Genomic DNA, 25,971 nt, shown 5'->3' on the forward strand with positions numbered 1-25,971 from the left:
GAGGAGCAACAATCAAACAATCAACCAATTCCAACTGCTGACATCAAGAACATCCTGGTCAAATGGAAAGCAGTTCAGGAGTTTACCAATGCCCACTATCCGGATTCTGCTGAAGCAAACAGGATCAACGACCTGTACTCCGATACTCTTGTCCGTTATTTCCGGCAGATGTTGAAGAAAAGAGAGAAACAAACGACTTTGGACAGGTTTTTCACTGCACCATCGGCCAAAAAGCGGAAAATGGATGAAGATGTGCAAGATTCGATTATTTCTTAAAATTAAAAAATGTGTGTTTTTTTCATTATGTTTTTAGATGTATCTAAATAAAAATAATAACAAAAAATTTATCTTTTTTTTATGTCATCTTACCATATTTTATGCTACAGAACGAATTATTTTTTTTAACATGTATTGTTATGGGAAAACGCGTTTCACATAACGAACTTTTCGCATAACGAACTTGCTCCTGGAACGAATTAAGTTCGTTGTGTGAGGCACCACTGTATAGTTATTCAGTTATCATTAATCTGACTTCAAACTGAGGCACTTTGTAAAGAGTAAAAATATATTTTAAAGTTATAGTAAACTCAAACAAGTCACTTTTTCATAATATTACAGAATTAACAAAGATGAGAAATCATCTCAACAGACTTTGTGACTTACAAAAAGATTCACAGGATTATTTATTTATAAATGAGTATATTTGGCTTTATAAATATATATTAGGAATAATTATTTATCATCTCATATCGAATGATCTGGTAAAAAAAAACAACCAATTTAATATCACCGATAGGATTGCAAAACCACATTTGGAGATCCTTCTGATGAGAATGTCCTCTTGATGGACACATCGGAATATATTTCTCTCCAAACTGTCACCTGAAAAATGTAAACAATCATTATTATAATTACATTTCCATAACTAACCTTTCATGGTTTAATTTGATTTATTTTACATGTCATTACAAAACAATAACATAGTGTTATAGCAGGCTCTCACATAGGCACAATAGATGCCCATTCTATGGAACGTGCTTTACCTTCAGCTTTTTCGTTTCTTAGACTACCTACCGTCAGCCTGTATAATCTATAAGTCAGTATGAAAGCGATTTAATCAACTATAACCACTGGTGGCTTCTGACCAAAAACCTTGGCAAAGCATTTCTTTACATTTTGTCAACTTGTACCGATATTAAATTTAATAATATTATAACAGTATGATAGGTCTGACATGGTAAACGAGTGAAAACAATATGACAGCCAACACATCGGAATCAGGAACGCTAAATTCACCATTGTTTATACACACATTATATGTAACTAAATCAACTAAATTCATACTAACATTATGTCATTATGCATGTTCAGTGACGTTACGAACGACCTTCGTACATCAAATCTGCGCACATGTGTTAGCAATGCCCGGAGAATGAATCTTGTCTTCTCTCTCTAACGCACAATTCACCGGTATGAAGCGTAGTTTATCTAGCTCAAATCACGGTTTTAGCAGATATGGTATTTTACATAAAAATTCAGGGTAAAAGATTGTGCAAAACAGAATATGCACAGTGACGATTGCGCATGCGTAGATAAGATGAGAAAATCGTCTGCTAGAGTCGACCTCGCTAGATCTTTTGGCGCTAATATTGAATGTAATGGTGTACGAATATAATGTTGCACTGAATTCCCATTTCTTTGTATTACATATTTTTACTATAAATTACTAATTTATTTGCACATATTTTTACTTGGCAGTGCATACTAAAGAACGGCCTCTGATTATGACATGACCATAATCACTTTTATTTTGGGAAAATATTTTTTTTAGGATAAGAATTGTTGTCATCTTATTAAATTGGAATATGTATTTTATTTTATTTATTTGGGAAAAAAACCACAGTTTTTACATACAATTAATATAGAAGATAAGGGTACATTGGAACTTTAATTGCAAAAACAGTCAATAATCATTTTCACCAGCTATGTAAGTTATTCATCAAGTGTACACATTATAATCCCGCCCAATTTACAGTAACTTAATGTTCTTAAAATAAATATTAAAAAATTCTTTGATTATTGAGTACATGAAAATAACATTTTCATATGTTTAAATTATATGTATTTATTTGATATGTAATATATTTTCTTTACTAACTTTGTATACAATATGGAAATCTGTTATTAGTTCTAAGTTTATACACTATATCTGTTTGTTTACTATAAATATGTATGTAGAACTGCTAATTTCAAAAATAAAATAAAATAATAACCCAGTAATAGAATAAAATTAATTTAAAAGTTAAGAAACGTTAGTAATTCAGAAACTGCAAATAAAATGTGTAAATGTAATAAAAAATAATAACAAAGTAAATAAAAGTAAAATATATATATATGTATAGTAAATAAGTACATTTACAAACATATTTTTAAAAAAAGGAAGGTACAAAACATAAATCCAATCATATATGACTACTCACTGAACAATGAAATATTATCATCTGTGTCTAGTATACGAGATTTGGGTATTATACTTGACACTAAACTTTCTTTTACAATTCATATTGAACATGTTATCAATAAATCCTTAAAACTTCTTGGATTTATTAACAGAAGCACAGCTGACTTCAAAAATATCAATACCCTTAAAACTCTCTTCTGTTCCCTAGTTTGCCCGCACCTAGAATATTCCTCTGTTATCTGGTCTCCATATTATGATGTTCACATCAAAAATATTGAATCAGTTCAACATCGATTTTTAAGAAAGATAGGCTGGAGGTTGGGCTTATCCAGAGACCTATATACGTATAATGAGTTAGAAACTACCTTGAATATATCTTCTCTTTAAGACCGTCGAAATAAATCCGACCTTATAGTCCTATTTAAAATTCTCAACTCACTCTTTGATGCGCCTGAACTACTGAGCTCAATAAAATTAAATATTCCAACTAGAAACCTCAGACAAAACATGCTCTTTCATACCGATAACCATAGAACTAACTGTGGTTTTCATTCCCCTATGCCCAGAATTCTTAGGTCTGCCAACAAACATACCAGTCTTGATTTCTTTGAAAACAAGTTGTCTTCTTTCAAACAATCACTGAATCAAATTCAATTATAAACACCTCTCTCCCGCTTCCACTCCCACAAAGTTTACTATAAACCATTGAGTCTTTCTAATTTTATTATAATAATTTTCTATGTACAAATGTGTCCATAAAAATGCCCATTGAGCGTATATATAAATAAATAAATAAATAAACATGAATATACATTTTTAATGACATACTCATATAATTATACAGGCGTATTTTCAACGCCTATAAGTAATCTTCTATATTTAGTATAGGAGAAATGAAAAATGTCAGTATAGAAAAAAATATTCTTTCTTGAATTTCTTGAATGTCCTGGGTATGGGCAAATTGAATATAGTTTGGAGTCTTGTTCTGTTGGGCACAAGATATTCTAAAGAACTTGTAAGCAAAGGCAGTCTACGACGTTGTTTACTAGTTTAAACAGGAATATTTGATCTGCAATCACTCTTCTGTACTCCAGAGTTTGCATTGCATTTGGAGTACAATCAAATTTGTATTTTATTCAATTTATAATTTTTTTCTGTTTCCTTTCTAGGTTATTAATATATACCTTATATTGGGGATTTCTTATTAATAGAAAATTCCATATTCCATATGATTCCATATTAACGGCTTTTAAGAATATTGATCAGCTCTGTAAAAGCTGTTAATAATTCTAAAGAATATATACACATAGATGAATCTGTGCAATTTTGAACTCACCTGGGATTCAGATATCTGATCGCAGAAGCTAATATCTAACAGTCTTAATTTCTTGCAGTTCTGAAGTAAACTGAAAAAAAAAACAGTTATGTTTCATTTTAATATTTTTATACAGAGACACTATTTATGCATGTTGGGTAGTAAGGCATGCAAAATTGGTAGCCTATTGACATAAGTTGTCAAAGAAAAAACTGAGCCTTTCATTATACAATATTGATGTAGGTAGTATTGATGAAGGAGATAATTATTGAAAGAGATAATAATTAAGGATCTGGGGTCATCTATAAAAGTAGATTGACTTTTTATGCTCAAGTCGAGAGAACATGTGACGTTCTAAAATTTCTAATTTCTAAATAAAGCATTCAATGATCTGAGCTGATGAAAATGGCACTATAAAACCAGACAGACTAATTTTGATTTATATGTTTAGAAAATTCCAATATGCAATGATTTTTAAAACTCACTATTCACAAATATCAGACGTGATGGCTCGAACACCAAATAGGTCGAGCTGTTGCAGGTCGGGACACAGGCGGGCGAGAGGTCGCAGATCGCGGTCAGACACGGCCCTCAGGGCTCCGAGGAACAGCTTCCGGAGACCAGGACACTGAGCCGCCAACTCGGACACCCACTCGCCAGAATTACCAACCTGCAAACTGAACAAGAGAAATAGGTGTTAAATATTATTTATTTTATAAACAGTACCTACTTAGTAACTACTTTATGTATATGTATGTATTAAATATGTATTTAAACAACTATGCAGCAGAAAAAAGACGACTATTACATGCTTAATTAAACTAATTAAAAATCAGAGTAGAAAATCATTACCAAGTACAAATTGAAAAATGCGTATCTTTAATATGTATAACACATTATAAATTAAAAAAGTTTTGTTTCAGTAATTCTATCAAATTTTAAATGAATATTGAAAATTAAAATTTATCGCTAGCAATAAAAACAAGGGAATATAAATATATTGTAAATATAAATGAAAATTTAAGATGCTTTAGCTGAATCTTTTTCTATTTCATTTTGGGGCCGTTTTCAACTAGTTTTTTTTTCTACACTAATTTGTTAAAAGATTTAAATAAAAAAAATCTTTACTGTGCTGTACTAACTAAAGGTTGAGTTAATTAAGACGACTCATTTTACCTTTATACAGAAAAAAAATACTTTTATGAAAAACCATAGGCTTAAGTCATTGAATTTCCATGCAAAATAATTAGTTTTATTCACCACCATCCGAAGTCAACTTCTTGGAGTTTAGTGCAGTTCCTGAGAGATGTTACTCCGGCGGAAGTAAGTGAATAAGTCTTCCATAGATCAATAGAAATCAAGTTTTGGCAACATTGTCCTATTTCATGAGCCACGTCGTCCATTGAGGATATATAACTACATGATCCTGAAAGGCAAAAAGAGTCAACTGAAAAAACATAAACTTATAATATAAGAGATCAAACACTGATTTAAGTATACTGAACACTTTATTTTATTTTTAAAAATATAAAAACAAACATTTCGTGACAATGGGGAAGTTCAGTGGGTTTTTTAATTTTTTTTATTTGTTAATAGACTATTAAACAAAGTCTTTTTTTAAAAAAATTTCGATTTTTATGCATCTTATTATCAGCGCTACGATTTTTAAAAATTTTGTATTTCTGAAATAACTCCGCGTGTAACGTCAGAGGTTCATTTCCGCTTATTCTCATTCAGTTCTTCCCATTGGTCCAGAAGCGACAAGCAGACCGGAAATCTTCCATAGCTCTCAGATCATAGGTTGATTCACATGAACCAGTGACGTCATTCAAAGTAGTGCGTTTTTATCAAAATATTTTTTATTATTTTTTCTGTACATTTTCAAGAAAGTTTGTGTTACAATTTAATGCTCTAATTTTTACCCCGCGCAAGAAAACATTTTGTGTATCCAATTTCCCGTAGGGCTAAAGTTTCTCATTGTTTCGCCTTGTTAGGGCATTTTCAAACGAATGACATTTGTTTGAAAATGACATTAGAGCAATTAGCCTGACGAACTGGAGAAGAACTGCAGGATGCAGGGAGCAATAGAGACAGATTCTGGAGGAGGCCAGGGCCCACAACGGGCTGCAGCGCCACTGCTAATTCTATTTTTAAATAAAAAAGAACAGACACATTGAGGGGATCCAAAGAGTGCGGATGACGTGTTGGCCTCTGTCAATACATCCCCATTAAACTGCATAGAGTTTGTATTCCTTAAGAAAATTGTTAACGTCTACGTCAGAGAACCCACTGGGACTCATAACTGCTGCGGATGAATGGTGGGCTTATGATTCCCTTAATACAAATCCATGTTAGTGTTTAATAAGTAGTGTATCATGCTATGATTACGCTTGTTATCATAAAAATATTAATAAGTGAATGGTATACCTAAGTTTAAGTGTTGAAGTCCAGGGTTGGACCTAATAATAGCCAATAACGAGGATTTGTCTACTAGTGTCCTGTATAAATCTAGCCGAGTAAGATTTCTAAGGTTAGATAGAAAATTAAAACCTATCTTGATGCCAGCGCAGCTGCGTAGAGATAATTCTGAAATCAAAACCATATTAATGAGAATTTAGTTTTAAATTCTAGGGTAAGTTTAGAACATGGAATTATTGATTGGATTGCATGATAAAATTAAGTATACGACGCAGTTAACTTACCTTTAAGATTCGGACAATAATCTCCGATAGATTTAATAGAAGTATAATCAACAAACGAACAACTATTCAATCTTAAGTGTGTTAATGTTGAACCGCAATACTGGATGAACCTGCAATCAGATTGTACAAATTAATTATGTAATAATATCAGAAATCGCAACAATTTTTGAACACGCATTTCCTAGAGGATAATCCTAAGCCTTACCAATACTCTACAGACAGACTTTTTACAGAATTTCCAGTACTAGACATAAGACAAATATACATAAAGACAATTTTAAGACATTTCCATCAAAATCCTGACAGACATAATGACGGACAACAAATTTACGACACTAGACAAAGACAAAAGACAATACTTCTGCTCCCAAAGAAAAAAACAAATTACGGACAAAGGCATTATACTTTTCTGGCTCCTAAGCCATACAACTTTTTAAGCAAGGACATATTGGCGAACAAAATTAAAAACAATATTTTCAAAGCTAGAGTACATAAATGGATTGCTAAAAAGACTAGACAGGAAGCTGAGGAATATGTTTCATATATAAGAATGTAATAATAGTTTCTTGAAAATACTTTTTCATTTTATAAATGTAGATTTATTTAATTTTTAATTTTTTTTATTTCTTTTGAATTTTTACACAATAGATGTGAAATTATGTACAATTATGTATAAATAAATAATACACTGACACTCCGGAACGTGCCTGTGGGCCAGTAGAGTGGCTATATCCATAAAAATATATATATATATTGAATGTACCTGCCTATTGTATAAACATTTTTGTTAACTATGTATTTGTATTGTATTTTATATTGGATTAAATAAATAAAAAAAAATATTAAGAAAATCAATTTTCCTATAAGATTCATCGTAATTTATTATGAAATTAAATGACAAATGACACTCAAATTCACGAATTCGGAATGACCAGACCGATTTTAAAATCATAAGGATAAACACCAAGCGCCTAATAAGGGAAAAGCCATTAATATATTTCATCTCGTAAATATACCAAGTTAGACTTTGTCAAAAGGTCTTTGAGACATAAATAATTCAACTCAATTACATTTACATATTGTGGGGTAATTACTACAACTAGGTAACTTAAAAATCAGCATTTTTGATGATTTGATGACGTGACTTGTCTATTTGTAGCATTCATGGAGAGAACAAAAAAGTGTTCCAAGTGGTCACAAGTCACAAATGCTGATTTGGAAGTTACCTTCCCCGGTAAGTAATTACCCCGCATATTTCATAGAATCGATTTTACTTTTGCAACAAGTTGCCCTCTTCCTTGCTTTCATTGAAATAAATTCAAATATACATAGACATATACTTCTACTTTTTCCTTAATTCAACGTATTGGATATTTTTAGGCAAATACTAATTTTAGTTTTTGTATCTGGTTTGTCCTTTCACAATATTGCCGGTATATATTTATGTTCCTTATGTTACTAAATATTATTTTAATGTATCTATCTACCGAAACCATATCGTCACCCTAACTAGTAAAATTCGTAAATCCACAAATGGTCAATAATCGTACTTTAGTCTTTTTCTGTTAGGACTTCAAATAATCTATGTGTAAAATTTAATTTTAAAAAAACTTCACTACTGAAGTAAAATTTACTCTCCCCCGAAAAAAGCATGTTTGGAATTTGAGTTTACCAGAAAATGGCTATTTGAAGTAAATGAAGAAAAAAATATTTGAATCGAAATAAAAAACAAAGAAAAATAGCTTACTGTACAAAGTGATAAGAATCCAAGAGTTCATAATTTCCACACCAAGATAAATCTACTTTCTGCACTAAGGTTGCGCGACTTGCTATCGTTTTAAGTACCTATAAAAAACAAAGAGATTTACATTAGAATTATTGTTTAATATTAATCAGCGATATTAATATAAATCAATAAACACGATCGTGGTCCAATGTCAGGTCAGGTAGAAGCAGATACACGGACGCTAATAAGGTGTATCTAAGAAACACTTTGTAGTTACTTTATCCTTCGGATCCTACTACCGACGACCTTGCAGCGGCCACCAAACAATGCAGCATTACTGAAGCAAACGGCAGAGGGTGAAGGAGTGTTCAGCGCCTCAAAACCGAACTTCACTTTGCTAAGGGAAGGAAAATCCTTACACAAAAACCGGGTTAAGCAGACAATTCAATCTTTTGATTACGAAAACATTATCCCTCAGCCTCGGATACACAATGACTTCAGAAACTGACCTGGCAGACCCCTGTGGGAAAAAAATAGACGTATCCTTTTCAACGAATAAACCATGGGCGAAGGGACATTACAATGTATGCAGCTTGCAGTCCCAGGGGACCAGGTAAAGACCTTCAAGATTTACGCGTCCTAAAGTAGGGCTCACTCCCAGTAATGACCTATACTGCCCTTCCAAGCTAATAGGCAGTATCTAGCAAAAATTAAAAACTGTGTTTTTTCAATGCCACCTGATAAATATTTGTAATCTTTCTAAACAGCTTACTCTAATAAATACATCTAAAATGTAAAAAAAAAAACTATTTTGATAAATATACGGTAAAAAAATACCAAATACGTAAAACCTCAATTTCTTCAAAACCTTTAAAATATTTGTTGCTACCTTCTTGCTTGGAACGGCAGTATAGTCCTCATACATAAGTGTGAATATCCTTGTGTGAACGCGCTCATACAGGACATCAGGACAATATATATTGCTTTGCGCGGGAGTGTCACTCCCGTGCATTGCATTTTTTCTAACAAAAATGTTGATGGAAAATGCCTTTTTATTATTTAGTTCGATCTCTAACAATTCCAATGTGTCTTGGTATATATTTTATATACCATATATATAATATATATTTTAAAACTGGCTTGTCATATGCGTCGTCATTTTTGCAGCGTTCCACGTGTAGATTATGGTCAAATTGTCCCATTGTCCTATCCTGCGCGTTCGAAACTATTTACGGAGCAGGAACAAGCCAATATTATCGTCAGATTAAAAAAATATAATTTAGACATTTTAAGTTTGAGCAAAGGGCACTGGAAATTGGGGATGAAATGTTAGTAAAAATTAAGAAAGACCAGTAATACTTACATATTCATCAACACAATACCAGTACGGTTTGAGATTAATGTCCTTGTAAAGAAGAGGATCTCGAGCAAGACGGTGAAAATTTTTGTTTACTTGTGCACATCGACTTATAGACTGAAGATCAAGAAAGCTAAATATCTTTAAAATTGTTTCATCCTGGAATTTAAAACAATAAAGATTAAATTTTTATTTGATTACGTTACTTTTTTTCAATTTTAATGTAATGAAAAATACATTAATTCTCTGACACCTTAATTAATTCCTGTATATGTTGAACATATTTTTATTATATCATAAAAATATTAAAAATTGGTGTCTAATACATAGGGATGTAATAAGTCAAGTCGTTTTGTCAAATAGTATTTTTTGTTTGTGGAAGTTCAGAGTGAGGGAAGAGGAGGGTTGAAATTCAATCATTTGCACTTGTTCTCAAAATAGACAGGAGTGGACTATATTTAAATATTTATTACAATTTATCGCTTTTTACATTTCTAAGAATTGTAAGTTGCCAATTTTAATGTTTTGTTTTCACCATTCGGAGTTCAGAATGGGGCTTTTAGGAGCGGAATTTAGATGTGGAATTAAATTTACCAAATGACACCCAAGCGAGACCTATCCTTCTTTCTACAACACAGGTTTGCTTATCCTGGCCGACACTGATTTCGACCCGAGTATATATAGCGGTCAACCTTGTCTACTGGTAGTATTCAGCCATTTGTATTGATGTTTGTTGTTATTTTTGTTTTACTGAGGTTCATCTGAATTCCAATATTAGCAGATTCCACTTTGAAATCATTTATCTTCCCAGTCATCTCATCCACGCTCTCAGAAATCTGGACAATATTGTCTGCAAATATTAGGAGATGGAGCCTCTCCCCGTCAATGTAAAATATATTAGGTGTACAAACAAGTTTCCGCCGTTAGAGAAAAATTGGCGCCACCAGTAAGTTATGGTTAAAGTTGTCAGATATAAAACACCTTTATTGTAAGGTAGACATCTGTCAACAACATGACCTTGAAATATTAATGAATTATTATCAGTATAATATATTCTTTTGTGTGCAAAAATGAGGACTATTGAGCGGAATAAGAGTCATTTGCGACAACTTTTGATTTACTTCTTCAAATTAAAGAAATCGCCACTGAGGCGCATCCATTGCTTGTAGAAGCTTATGGTGAAACTTTTTTAAGTGAGGGAAGTTGTTGTGAGTGGTTTCAAAAGTTTAAGAGCGGTGAATTTACCATCCATCCATTTACCAAAAATGTAGCGCTGAAATGCTGAAGACGTACAAAGAAGCTGAATTGGAAACATTATTGGATCAAGATTTGTGCCAAACGCAAGAAGAACTTGCATTTACATTAGGCGTGACTCAACAAGCAATTTCACATCGGTTGAAATCATTGGGAATGATTAATTTTAAAAAAAGGAAATTGGGTTCCATATAAACTGACGCCGAGAAACGTTGAACCTTGATTTTCCACATGTGAAATCCTGCTTGCCAGGCATAAACAAGGGCTTTTCTGTACCGTATAGTCACTAGTGATGAAAAATGGATCCACTATGATAATCCAAAAAGGAAGAAATCACAGGGACCCCCTGGCCATGCTTCAACATCTACAGCTAAGCCAAACATTCGAGGAAAAAAAAAGTCTTGTGTATTTGGTGGGATCAGCTTGGTGTCATGTATTATTAGTTGCTTAAACTGAACAAAACCATTACTAGAATTATCTACCGAACACAATTGATGAGATTGAGTTGAGCACTCGAGGTAACGTGCGCCCACTACTACTCCAGACTTGACAAAGTTATTCTCCTACATGATAATGTTTGTCCACATGTTGCGGCGCCGGTCAAAACCTATTTGGAAACACTCAATCGGGAAGTTTTCACAAGACGGAAAAAAAAGGAAAGATGGGAAAAAGTAGTGGCAAGCGATAGACAATATTTGAAATTAAACATAAGGTTCCGTTCTTTCACAATAAATGCCCAATTTTTTTGATAAAAAATGGCGGAAACTTATTTGTACACCTAATAATATTTCCAATACAAATTCAGAATACGCACGAGTATCAAATTTATTACAATAAATTGTCTACTCAATTGTTAATTTTATAAAGACAATGTAAAAATGGTAAAATTGTTCTGTTTACTGAACACATGTTATCACCAGAATAAGCTCTCAGCGTTTTTATTGCGAACTGACTCGCTATAAAAACGCCTAGAGCTTATTCACTCACTAAGATTGAAATAGGTAATCGCGGGAATCATAAATCCATTTTGTTTGATGATTGTATTTAAAAGCAAAATTTTAAATTATGATTAACACTGCCAGATGGCAGTTAAAGAGTTCAAATTAATATGTGGTGAAGTTTTCACGCCAAAGTCAACTGTGGGGTGTGGAGTTATATTACAGAATGGAAAGTACATATGTAAATATGCATTTGGAAATTTGAGCCTTGTGCAGAGCTGGCATCCATTGGTTTAGTATTACTTGTTCTTTAAGAGAAAACATAAACATACCGGCAATGATTGAAAGTCTCCCATCAATGTTTCAACACAGAATAACTTCCTATAGTCTTCTTTGAAGATATTCTGTATCACTTCGTAATCGGAAATGAGATCCTTGTGAAGTCCGAGAGCTATTACTTTCGACCGAAGGTCCGCTGAAAAACATACCAGAAATGTATAAATTACTGATTGAGAAATGTACATAAAAAAAATATTTTATTTTATCTGAATATACGAATAAAAGAATACTATTAATCAATATAAACATAGTCTAATAAACTAATATTCCTAAAACAAATTAAAAAAACAGGTAAATATAGATATCGCTTGCCCAAAGCAACAGTAAGACAAACCCGAAATTTCCGATTTTGATATACACATCATCATTATTCCATGTCAGCTCCCTAGTTGGAGCATATGGTATCCACAGAGCCTCCATGCATCTCTATCGGCTGCCAACTACTTTGCGTCCTCCCAAGTCAGGTTCTCGTCCCGAAGTTCTGACATAAACTGCCGACGGACAGTCCGCAATAGACGTCCAGGACGTCTAGAACCTGATAGCTTGTAAAGTAGGTAATCGAGGTTAAGGCTCTCTGGAGGCATCCGCAGTATACTGCCTAGCCAACCGTTTCACCTCCGCTTGATGACAGTTGTCACCGGAGTTTACTGCCTCCGTTCTCTTATTACTTCATTCCTCACAAAGTCAAACCACCGCACACCCAATATTCTTCCGAGACACCTATTCTCAAAACCTAGTGGGGTGCCACGATTCTCATCCGTTGAGGAGAATAGGTGTTATGCAGGCAGTATTCGGTTTTCACTGGTTTGAGATACACATGTTAATATGTCAATAAATTAAATAAATTAATGTATCTTATTTTGCTGCAACAGAAAAAGGAGCCTCATCCTCAGGGAACCGCTGGTTAAACCTGAGGATGTTAAAGGGCTCATCCCTACCTAATAGCCCGATACTTTACAGATCTGGGCTTGGAAGGGGAGATTTAGCAAAATGTAAACGCTCGCTCGGCTCTTTATAGACCTGGACTTGGAGGGCGAGAACTATTCGGGGGGACCCGTCACAATAGATCTTCACAGGTCGCAGTGACGTCAGGAGCTTGGATAGCACTGACCTCCACCATTAAGAATAAGAACTCCTTCTCTAGACCTATAAACTACAGGAGAATGGAGACCTTATATGATTGTACTTCATTAGAAATACATTATATATTTATTAATTTGTACCATTATTATTAATTAGCTAATGTTCGGCTAATAAAGCATGCAGCAAATTATTATTTTAAACAATTATTATTAATTAGCTAATTTAGCCAACATGCTAATTTATACAGAATTACTATTTTCAAAAATAATGCAATTACAAACTTACTAATAATGAATTACAAAATTCAAATATAGCATATTGAATTCATCAATAACACCCGTCTAATAAATGTGTTTTTTGAAGATATGTATATATTATAATATGTATGTTTTAAAAAGGAATTATTAAATCAATATTCTTCTGTGCAAATTTTTCGGGAATTATTTTTTTCCATATGTGAAAAAATCCGATATTAAATTAATAACCTAAATTAGAAAATATATTCAAACATAAATACATATTATCAAATATAAACAAGGAACAGTGTACTTAATCAGCAAAATATGATACAATTTGCAAATAAGGCAAAATACATACATATTATGAAAAAAATAGGTACTTAAAAGTCAACCAATGTCAAATATTTGCCTTGAACCATTACACTGTTTATCAAACAACAAATAATTTGATTCATATTTAGTTGTCTAACGACAGTAAACAAACCATCACGCCGTTCCCCCGTAGGAGTAGGTAGAAAGGATAGAATGCCACACCATACATCTTCTCATGCACACACACCGATTATTCTGACTTTTGACATGCTCATGTTTAATAAGGCATGAATAATATAAAATGTCTCGCTCGGCACGGGACACTCCAGTGAGGGAACATTATTTTTAATGTAAAAAAATAATACATAAACTGTAAAAGAACAAACAAATAAAATAAACAAATAAACACAATATACAAAAGAAGAAGAGATAAAAAAGTGTATTAAACTTTCAAGCGTACCAACCGAATCATAAGAAAAATACATACATTTTTCAAAAGAAGTACAAGCTGTTAGATCTTCATCAGATGGCAATCGGCTGAGGTCTTCTCTCTTGGAATACACATTATTCTCCTTCCGTAGCTTTGCCGTTCCTTCAAGCATAACTGCGTCAAGCTCCGTGTAATATGGCAAATGTGTTTGGTTTAATTCTATTCTAAATATACTAAAAAGGAATCGAATGAAAACATTATTATTTTTCTTTATAAGGACTCATTTTTGAAATAGATATCTGATGTAAAAAATATGGACATTACTTTATATTATTTATGCATATTCAAAATTCTCGCTAAACATTTCAACTAATGAATAAAAATATTTACATAAAAGTCCTGAATTAAGTCCTGCTGAGTTGTGTACATACAAATAGTCAGCAGGTTCTTATAAATTGCTTCGATTATTCGAATTAAACGAAACAAACAAACCATCACACCGTTTCTCCGGGGTGGTAGGTAGAGGATAGAATGCCATACACAGGACTTTGGTCCCATGGAGTTGGGACTTATGTATCGAAAATTGTAAATGAAATATAGTACTGTAAATAAATAAAAATAAAATAAATAAATCAAAACCAGGAATGTCCCACTTTTTACTTACCTAGTTTTGAAGTTAATCTTTCTAATTTTTGGTTGAAAAAGTCGGGAAGTATGGCCGATGTGTTGGGGCTCCCCCTCCCACATTTTTGTCCACCCGTCCCTTCTCTTAGCCCATATCCTCACTACAGCTCCGGGATTGTAAGTCTCGTAGATACGGATTCCAGTCGGAAACACCTCCTTCTGGAAGAGCAAGTCTGGAAGAAATGCATAATACAATGTATGAACAAACAATAATAATTTAAATTCATTTCAACAGAGGGAAAAATTTTTGAGAAGGGAATATGGAAGTCTAGGCATTTACAGGGCTTATGACCTGTCATTGGCTGGTTTAAGTGGCCACTTTTACTTTTTCCCTCTGTTGAAATGAATTTAAATACGAACAACTCCCTAGGGAGGAAATCCAGCCAGTCTACAAGCATTTGGACATAATCAAACATTGTTGAATAATAATTTATGCCAAGGTTTTTTGCTAAGATGATTGAAAAGTCTTAACTTCTTAGAAGTTATATACATAGTATGTTAACATATTATACTTACACGTATTTCCTATCTTAACATCAAAACATGTAAATGTATCTTTCACTTTTAATTAATAAAAGTAAAATACAATAAAACCGCATAAGTGAAATTTTTTTTAATTGCCTTTAACATATTATACATTTAAAAAATATATATTTATATTTAAAGTAATAAAATTGTATAACTCCATTAATAGTGAACATGCAGATAAACATAAGTTACTTAAAATATAACCAAATTTTATTTATTACATTACAATTTCTTTAATTGGTTCATTGCATATTATTATTTACCATCTCTGTCCTATATAATGCAATGTATTAATTTTAGATAGTTGTACAAATAAAATTTGAACACCTGGTTATAACTAAACTAATAAACAATAAAAATACAAAAATAATTTCAAACACAAAACATTGTAATAAAATCCATACGCTTTCGAATGACACTCTCTCTACCTATTTGGATGTTTGTATTTAACAAATAAAAATTGATACCAGGGTTACATATAAACCCTTGAATAAAATTTAACAATTGAATGACAAAATACAAAAAGATCGTTTTATAAATCAAAGACTTAGCGCACAAAAAGTGCAAGATTGATAATTTGGATGTTCTGCTCGATTTGCAGCCAGTGTTGCCAACACATTTGTTCTAAAACAAATGCATATTGAAAATAATTCAGACACCAGTAAGTAAAATATCACTTGAAACATCTGTGCACCACAAAGTATTGTCTTAGGTGATATTCAAAATGTATTTAACTCATTTTCTAACATCACACTTAACATGCGTGTGCACTAAACCAAGAGGTCTCGGGTTCGATTCCCGACATGGTTGAGAGGAAATGTTTATCTTTAAAAAATACATTTTTACACTAGAATATTAAAGTCCCTGAACTGTAAGACTGATCATCTTACCTTCATGTAACAAAAATTATTAAGATTGCTGCGATTGGTGAACCAATGCAGCGCCATATGCACCATTAGGTGCGGAAAGGGAATGATGATGATGATGCTTATTTTAGACTGTTTTTAAATTTCTTGGCAAAAAGTGATAATCGGTAATTTTTGAGGAAGTCCAAATTAAAATAAAAACTGAATTTAAAATACGAGGGAGTTTATTCCTTCTTAAAAAGGTTCTTTATCTGTTTTGAAACACACGTCAAAAGGTAATATGGGAGTATAAGCATTTACTGTGCTTAAGTTCTGTCAACAGCTGGTTTTGATTATCGTATATATTTAGTTTGTTTATTTTTTCATGTGTTTTAATAATGCTTATCGGTTGCACATGGAACGAAGTCTTACCGACAAAATCGTGGCTTTCAATGGGGCCATTATTCTCTGGCTGATAGTCCTCACAACCTGATGGAGCGTCAAGCCACCATCTTCCATAAGTTCTCTATAACAAAACAATATACTGAATTATTACATAGAATTTCAGTGCATTTCATCTGAATAATGAGATAAGAGCAAGTAACCATTAGGATACTAATAATGTTTTCAGGAGTTATTATGCGCTGTGTTGCTCATCCGTCTACCCAACATTTCAAATTGCAACGCAGCATCCATCATCTGGATGTAGTTTTTGACAATAACACTTAACATTTTATCAGATGGTATTTAAGATGGGAAACAATCAAATAAGTTTGAACTATAATACACATTCAAAAAATACAAGAGCCTCAGATAATTTAACTTGTGAACAACCTAGGATTAACAGAAAAAGAAACAGTTTCGTGAAAACAGCGATAAAGTTTTACAATTCACATTCAAAAATTTAAATCATATACAAAACATTAATATGCTTTAAAAAACACGTTAAAAAAAGTGTTTTTGCAGGGTATGTGACGAATGATTAGTGAAAATAGGTTTTTAATGTGAATGTTATTTTTTCTGCCGAGTAAATTAATTGAAATAGTGTCATAATATTTATATATTACATCCCGTCACACCAGAACTTAAGTTGACTGGTAAATATACATAAAAATACATTTAGCTAAACATGGAAGTAAAACATTCCAAGCACAAAGCGAGAGAAAAGTTATCTTATTACTGAAAAATAACTGGGAAACTAATGTTTGGCAAATTTGAAACATTTATATGGCTGCATCAGATTCCTATATTTTCACAATCGACAATCATTGATTTTAAAAACTTCATTTTTGGTGACAGCATAGGCTTGGTAGTAATGTAAATTTAGAGCGAAGATAATGCTTAAAGACGTTTCGATTTTTACTGAGAAATATTGAAGTAAAATCAATGAATATATATTTTACTAAACAATTTTTAAAAATTTAAAATTTGGCTTTTGACTTTAAAAACAACAAAGTTAAAACATAATGTGTAATTTTTTACCGTAACACAAGCTTGAGGAAAATCACCATAATCAGGAAAATTGGATGGTTTCCCACTAAGGTTTAATGCACTGTATGACACACTAATGTCGCTTCCGTACTGAGAACTGAAGTCAACGACATCTTGCACAAACTGCTCGATAACTTTATATTTACTATCGTCCTCCTTTACAGTGACAATATCAAACCATGTCAAAGCGGTTTTTAGGTTTTCCATGGCTTTAAGCCACGCTACTGCAGGTAGGATAAAAATATTTGCGATATAAAAATCCGACCTAAACAAGAAAATCTGATAAACGAACGGTACAGCGAGACACAGCAACAAAAGAATAATGTCGTCTGTCAGTTGTGTGTTCCGTGTTTTCTATGGAAATTGGAAAGAACGTCAAATGTCAGTTTGGTGTTACCATAAATAAAAAACTGATATTTTAATCAAATAATAGCTGAATTTTCAAAAAAGTAATAATTGTTATAAAATAATTTTATTATGCGGTTATAAAATTATAAATCCTAAAAACGCATGCCAATTATTATTTTATTTCATACTCCTTTAGTAAACGAATATAATTTTCAAGTTATGCCGTGAAAATGAAGACGGTGGATACCAACACAGTAGGTATTGATGCAGCACGTATAAATCAATTGAATTATTAATTAGATAAATAAATATTGACCGTCCAGATCGTTCGATAGACAAGTCCAAATAAACAAGATTTTTGTTTGAAAGTATTCAGTTTTATGCTAATTCTCCTCAATCTGGGTCACTCCTCAGGCAAAATGCTACAAACAATATTTAATACCCAAAATTTTATACAGAACTAGATAATACGATTTGGGTCATTTAAAAGATAGTTTCAAATTTCCAATTGAAAGCAGACATCTTACCGGTATACCCAATCACTCAATAGTACCAGATAAAGTATATTAAATTCAAACTCAAATCAACAATATTTATTTAAATATTGTGTTTCGTATTATCTTTGAACTAATTATTTCCAGAAATCTTACTAATAAACTAAACGATTTAAATTTATGCAGGAATGAAACTTGGGCCGATTAAAAAAGTGTTTAATAATAATAAAAGGCAACCGTTGGCTATCGCCGACTGTTTCGTGTTTAGAAATTCAGCCCCTTGGTTCTAGCTTTATCGGCCCTGCGGGCCTCACTCGATTGGATATTATAGTCAGAGATTCGCCGCGAAGTTGTTAAAGATGACAGAGTTAACCTTGAAAAAGAGTCCTTAACAAAAAGAAGTACTAAAATTCCTAGGTCAATTCAAATGCATATTTAATGTCGATATGGGAAAGTAACTATTCAACCATATCCAACTTCTTGGTGGAATGTTTTTTAAAATAACAACTAAGAACTTGTGATTTTGTCTATAAATCTGAAGAAAAAAATCACATATCTCACCAATTTCGTAAGAACACTAAAATGGCTAGAACAGACTGACTAAGGAGATATCTGAAGAGGCATCCAATAAAATGTTTTCAAAAACCCACCATCTTCCAATAGAAAAAATCTGGAAATGCCCAAGTTGCGCAGCTATATTTATGGTGAAAATGGTGGAAAACTGGTTAATTAGGATCTGGAGAGTAAAATTGAACGTTGTTATGCAGAAAGCAGCCAGCCATAAAAAGTGAAACTGAGAAAATAGCACTTTTGTGAAAAAAGTGAAAAATCAAGTCTACACAACAGTTGAAATGTTTTCGACACTTACAAATAATAAATAACGAGAACGTTTGTTTTTTTTAAATATTACAAACAATAATCTAATTATGTATTTGACCAGTTTCAATAATTTTTAAAGAACCATATTTTTTTTAGTGTTGTAGGTGTTTTCTGCAAATTGAGAAAATCAGTTTTTGTAATCGACACCATTTTCAGAAGGTAATTAATACAGTTTTTAGTATGAAAGCGGTCTGACAGTTTTAAGCGGAACATAGAATTTACCTTACTGCACCCGATAACGGGAATATCGCATTGTTTCGAAATTGTGGACTGGCTGTTTTCAGCGTAACTACGTTCATTTGTTATCTTTGTCGCTGATTATTCAACCATTCAGCGTGTGCGCACTGGTGTATACCCTCCTGCGCACTCTGGGCTGTAAGGTGTACAAGAGTACGAATGTCGATTTTTTTTTGTTTGTTTTCTAAAATGTGAGAGTTAGGCGATTTGTATTTTTCTTGTAACAGCTAGATAACCAAGAGTTGAAATAAACTTATTTTTGACACATTACAACAGAGATGAAGAACATTTTAGATAAGGTAATATGGAAGGCTAGGCACTTACAGGGCTTATGACCTGTCATTGGCTGGTTTAAGTGGCCACTTTACACACTGTGTTACATTCACCATTCTGCCTATAATTGAACATCTTTGTTCCTTCAATTATTTTATCTGTTGATGTTTGTGAAGTTAAAGCTACAATAATTCAATTAGATGAATCTTACCCGCAAAAATAAAGATTTCAGCTCTTCAACCTCACAAACATCAACAGATGAAATAATAGAAGGAATATAGATGTTCAAATATGGGTGGAATAGTGAATGTTGCAGTGTGTAAAGTGGTCACTTAAACCAGCCAATGACAGGTCATAGGCCCTGTAGATGCCTAGACTTCTATATTACCTTCTTTAAAATATTCTTAAAATATCTGTTGTAATATGTTAATATAAACAGCTCCCCAGGGAGTTGAATCCAGTCCTTGTCTACAAAAAAATTGACAAACTCAAAATACTATTTTAAAACTCATTTTTGTTTTTCTAAATTGTGTAATTTTATTTGCACAAATTTTGAAACCCCAAAGTGCGCGCTCTTGTACCACCTTATCCTAATGTTTCCTTGCAATGGCTCTCCTCTCCTCCCTGCGGTGCTATTTTGAACCGCTCTCGCGGCCGTAGGAAACACTTTTATCTCGTGTATTTACGTACAGAATACGCGAGGTAAAGGTGTTTTTTACGGCCGCGAGAGCGTTTGGAATGTCACTGCAGGTCACGCAGTGCTGATACAGCGATCCAACTCGCACCGTGATCCGTCTGGCCGGGAAAATGGCCGCAGCTATTTCGGCTCCGCGAGGTCGCGGGGTCGCCCGCCCGCGCCCTCCAGAAATAGCTAAGCCAAATGTCACACGCCGAGCCAATACTCCACAAAAATTAACACAAAACGTTATTTATGTTCTTTTCCATGTGACGAAGCTTTGGCAGGCGCTGACGTCACTTGAGGTGTTTAAAAATACTTCAAAAGAACTCATTATATAAGTAATTAAGCGATACTAATTATGAATTTATGGAATAAAATACTGAATTTTCGAAAATTGTGAGACATAGTTTCCGACCAGTTTTTTTAAAAAGCAATTGTCATTTATTAATTTTTTTTATTAATTTTTAATTTTATTTTATTGTAAGTCCAACTACAATTCGGGGGTTAAGGGTCATAAGGGCAAAACTACAAAAACACAGTTTTGAGATAAATGATTAAACAGTTTTCAAAAAATAATACTGTCTTTTAAGGGTAACAAATAAAGAAAATAAAAAATACAGTAAATAGAGCATAAAATGTTTTAGAGACAAAAATATGAAACTACGCTTTCGTCTAAATGACCCTAACTTGCGCTTACATTAGTAAATTAACAAAATGATGTAAAAGGTGTTTTATTCTTCTGACTTTAAACAAAACGCTTCATTTGTAGTTTCACACAAATTTATCTAGGTAACTACTTATCGGATGAGTTTCATCTTTTTGTCACTAACAGGATATTTTGTTTGGATATCAGATTAGTACTTAACACAAAACAGCATTTTTTGTAGTTTCGCCCTTATGACCCTAAGCCCCCGAATTATAAAATGACTAAATATATTTCATAAGGTCCAATATAAAAGGAAATATTACTTACTACGAATACTGATAAAAAATATTTTATTTATTTATTTAACCCTTTATATACATATACAATATAATATATACGTATTAGGGCGGGCATATTGCCTTAAGGCAATTTCTTCCTACCTACCCAAACCGTTCAGTTTGAGAAAATTATAAATACATGGATATTGAATCTTACAATTTTATACAAAAATTAAAAACAAAGATCAGTTAAATAATTAAAAATTAACACTATACAATGAAGAGAGGAGATGGGATGGGAAGGAAAGAAGAAGAATAAAGGAACAATTCAAATATTTAGATAAAGAAATTTTAATCTTGACTCAAATGTAAATAAAGAAGGGGCGTCTCTAACATTAGTGGGTAGATTGTTCCATAATCGAGCGGCTACTACTGTAAAGGGGAGGCAAGAAAATTAGAGCGATGACATGGTATTAAAAGGGTTCTCTCGTCACTAGAACGAAGAGATAGTCCGTGTTGTGAAAGAGGTTGGAAGAGCTCGTAAATATACGAAACCGATTTAGAAAAATTAATTGTGTTTTTGAAATCAATATGGATATTGTGGAGAAATGTTTTCATAAATAAATGTAAAAAAGAAATTTAATTGAAAGATTATGTTCTAAACAAATTTGAATAGTCAGGAACAAATACACATGAATCTTGACACATTAGGGGCGTGGCCAACGGAATGACCGTTTTTGCGGGAATTCAAAATTACAAATTTTAAAATATTTTTTACTGGAGAGTATTTCATAGATCTTTATTACTTTAAAAATACAAAAAAAACATAATATTTCCCTATAAGAGGTATCTTGGTTATTTATTTAACACTTTATATACATGTACAATATAATAATTAATACTCTAATTGGACTTTATGATATGTATTTATGGTTTAATTGTATCTTATAAATTTATAAATGTCTGTTGGCTTTTCAATGAAATAAAATAAAATGATATATGCATATACATATAAAGGCGGGCATATTGCCTTAAGGCAATTTCTTCCTACCTACCCAAACCGTTCGATTGAGAAAGTTACAAGTACATAGACCTATTGAATCTTATGATTTTAAATAAAATTAAAAACAAAGAGAGAGAAGGAGATGGGATGGGAAGTAAAGAAAAAGGATGAAGGAACAACTTAAATATTTAGATAGTGACATTTCAATCTTGACTTAAATGTAAATAAAGAAGGGGCGTCTCTAACATTAGTGGGTAGATTATTCCACAACCGAGCAGCTACTATTGTGAAAGAGGGGGCAATAAAAAAAGAGAAAAATTAGATTATATTGGTTACATAAATATAATACATAATATGAAATAAGTAATGGAACATGTATTATTATTATGTAAATTAACTTTATTATTCTGAAATTGTTTTTTTTATCTTCACTTGAATAAGCGTTTATTTGGCTTTGTCCGGTGGATAAAGAATACAGTTCTCTGTGTGCAATAGAATCAGAATCTTGGACGAGTGTTTTCAACTGGATATCTACTCTCAGGTAACAATCTTGAAAAATCAAACCGAGTGAAGAAAACTACGCCTCGTAGTGTAGTGATTGGCGCATTTCCCTACCATACTTGTGGTCCCGGGTTTGATTCCCGAGAAAGTCTGAATGAAATAAATAAATAAAAATATATGCCAACAATGTTGTTCAAATTTTTGTAGACAGGTTGGATTTCACTCCCTAGCGAGTTATTAAGATCTAAATTTATTGCAACCGAGAGGATAGTCTTTCATAATACTCCCATCTCAATAATGTTTTCCCTCTGTGAAGCGTAAGACTGATCACCTTACTTTCTTGTAACATATGATTGAGATACGCTGCATTTTATTTAACAATGCAACGCCCCATGCACCATTCTGTTGGGTTAAGGATTTGATAATGATGTAAGCGTTACTATTGTAAAATTATGTTTTTTTGGCAATAAAAAAGTATTAATAATCAACAATAAAATATTAATAATATGTTGGGAATAGCAAATATTTGTGTACTTGAATCCGGGTTCGAACCACGAATCTCTAATCCGTGAGTTGTGACGCTACCAAAGGACAACAGTCTGTTAAATTGCTATAATTAAATGAATCTTGAAGTATAAGTCATTATTTAACAAACCCACTTAAAATCATTGTCATTTTTCAATAATCTTCGGTGATTGAAGCTTGAATTTTCATCATTCGACGTAGTAATGTTAGAATCAGGTTTTGTTTTGTTAACGTTAAACTTCTACTTTTAAAAATGTCGATAACATTAAATGATTTCTGTAAAATAAACATAGTTAAAGAAAGTATTTTATTATGTTATAATTTTTTGTCATAGGTCACAATAAGTCATAAGTCATAATGCGATAATGGCAGCAAAGTGTTTTTACAGAAAGCGTAGTTTAAATGAATGTCATACTATTTTTATGTAAGATATAATATTGTGTATTCCATTCGCTTTACAATTTATTATTTTATTTTTAAAGGAATAACCCGCTAAGCCTCGGCTTAGAGGCTTAAGACGCTGGTCAGAAGGTGTGAAATAGAGGATATGGTGGGAAGCCATGAAAAAATTTTCACAACACCCTTATCAATTGAGAAAAAAACATTCTTTAATTTTTTTCTTGCATCTGGGGGGAATTAAATCCACGATGCCAGCTTCACAGTGGGCCGTCTAACCAACTGTAGCACGGCGCCGGCGCGGCGCCTGACGGCAATGTAAGTAATATTATTTAAAAATAATCAATGTATTTGAATAATGTGAACATATTATTCTTGTAAAAAAATATATAGTTTTAAAACCGTTTGAATTCATTTTTTAGCAGTACTATGGTATATTATAGTTTCGGAAAGCACAGATCTTTTCATCTAAACAGGCCCCCGATTACAATGCGTCTATAAAGTAAAATTGTGTTTTCAACTTTTAACTTTTAACTTTTAATTTGACTTTTAATTTTATCATTCCATTTTTACTTTTTAATGTTAATTCTTAATTTTAACTTTTGATTTCCGTTCTTAATTTATACTTATTACATCTACTACCTGCATCTAATTAATTATTGTTGGTTGTGAATTTTTACAAATAAATATAAATGTTCATGGAAGCAGAGAGAGAGGGAGGAAAGTAAAGTTGAAGCTGTACAATGTCTTCTCCCTGTTATGTACTTTTTATTTAATATTCATATTTTAACTTATTTAGACTTCAATTATTTTTCCCCTCTCCTCCTGCATTCATAATAAATAAATGTGAAATCTGTTTTTGGTCTTACTTTTTTTAATTGTTCTTTTGTACCTTGTATTTATATAAAGACGATGTATGATTTCCTTAATAATTAAATAAATAAATAAAATGATTTGTATGAAAATTCGAAGCGAATTTTTTGGTAACCTGTAATTAAAGATATTCAAAAACCGATTCATATGAATATTGACATTTTCATACAGAAAATTAAATTTTACTTCATGGACTTTATTAAAAATAACTATTAATTTCCCACTGAAATACGAGCTCAGGGCCAGAAAATGGAGTTCTGGTGCCGATCCTTATTTATGGGAGCATTGAATGGAGTTAAAAAACAATTTTTAAAGTAGGTTGAATGCTGTCGAAATGCGATCTCTCAGGCGGATGTGTAGTAAAACGTTGCTTGATTGAAGCACAAATGTCGAGATCCGTGCATTACGTAAGGCTGAGACCAGCATTATCGACAAAATCAAGAAAGGAGTGATGCGTTGTCTAAGACATGTAAATATAATAGACAGCAAAGAAACGGCTTAAAGCCAAAAGGATTTACGATGCAAATGTTAATGGATGCAGAGAACGAGGAAGGTCGAGAAAGAAATGGCACGAAAAAATCCAAGAAATATTTGAAGATGGACATGTCAAAAGTCGCAGTAATCGGCGTGCTTGCATGAGAAGATGCATGAATGTAGAGGAAGCGGGGTCTGTATGCAAAGACAAAGTGATATGGCGTTTAACCTTTCTGCCTCTGTTTCTGGCACAAGTTGGTAACTACATTAATTTTACTAGCCATGAGATATTGCACTTTTAAAGTTAAAAACTCATCCCAAATCAAAAATTAAAATCTAACAGCAACTGAAATTTATATAATTCTTTTTGTATTAAAAAATAAAAAATATTTTTATTTGCCTTTTAAATAAAGACTATTTGATATCATTTATGAAGACATCTTTCGAAAAATTGTAGTTGCTAACTTGTGCCAAAAACCCAACGAAAAGACTGCTGATATTCTGCGTTTGGGTTTCAAATACAGTGCCCTTTACACCACTGGGTGTGAATTAGGGAACGACGATGATGATGATGTATTGCGAACGGTAACAGCAACATTGCTCCAGAGTAAGTTGCCTAGCGATCGTCACCTCCCGCAGAATGATATTTTGAACTTTCAAC

General features: G+C 32.4%; 1 protein-coding gene across 1 annotated transcript; it reads right to left on the reverse strand.

Moving 5' to 3' along the window:
• Positions 1-550: 550 nt before the first annotated feature.
• On the reverse strand, positions 551-18,052 carry Fbxl4 (F box and leucine-rich-repeat gene 4). Its single transcript, XM_088228511.1, has 13 exons — positions 17,696-18,052; positions 16,646-16,739; positions 14,821-15,013; positions 14,214-14,389; positions 12,086-12,228; positions 9,568-9,720; positions 8,226-8,323; positions 6,479-6,588; positions 6,204-6,362; positions 5,037-5,202; positions 4,262-4,453; positions 3,798-3,867; positions 551-882 (listed from the first exon to the last, which is right to left on the reverse strand). The coding sequence occupies exons 1-13, from the start codon at positions 17,909-17,911 to the stop codon at positions 787-789; spliced, it is 1,866 nt and encodes a 621-aa protein (XP_088084637.1). The 5' UTR covers positions 17,912-18,052; the 3' UTR covers positions 551-786.
• Positions 18,053-25,971: the final 7,919 nt, after the last annotated feature.

Source organism: Micrasema longulum, unplaced genomic scaffold (genome assembly GCF_059751315.1).
Source record: "Micrasema longulum isolate JH-2025_06_02 unplaced genomic scaffold, ASM5975131v1 h1tg000589l, whole genome shotgun sequence".
NCBI lineage: Eukaryota > Metazoa > Arthropoda > Insecta > Trichoptera > Brachycentridae > Micrasema > Micrasema longulum.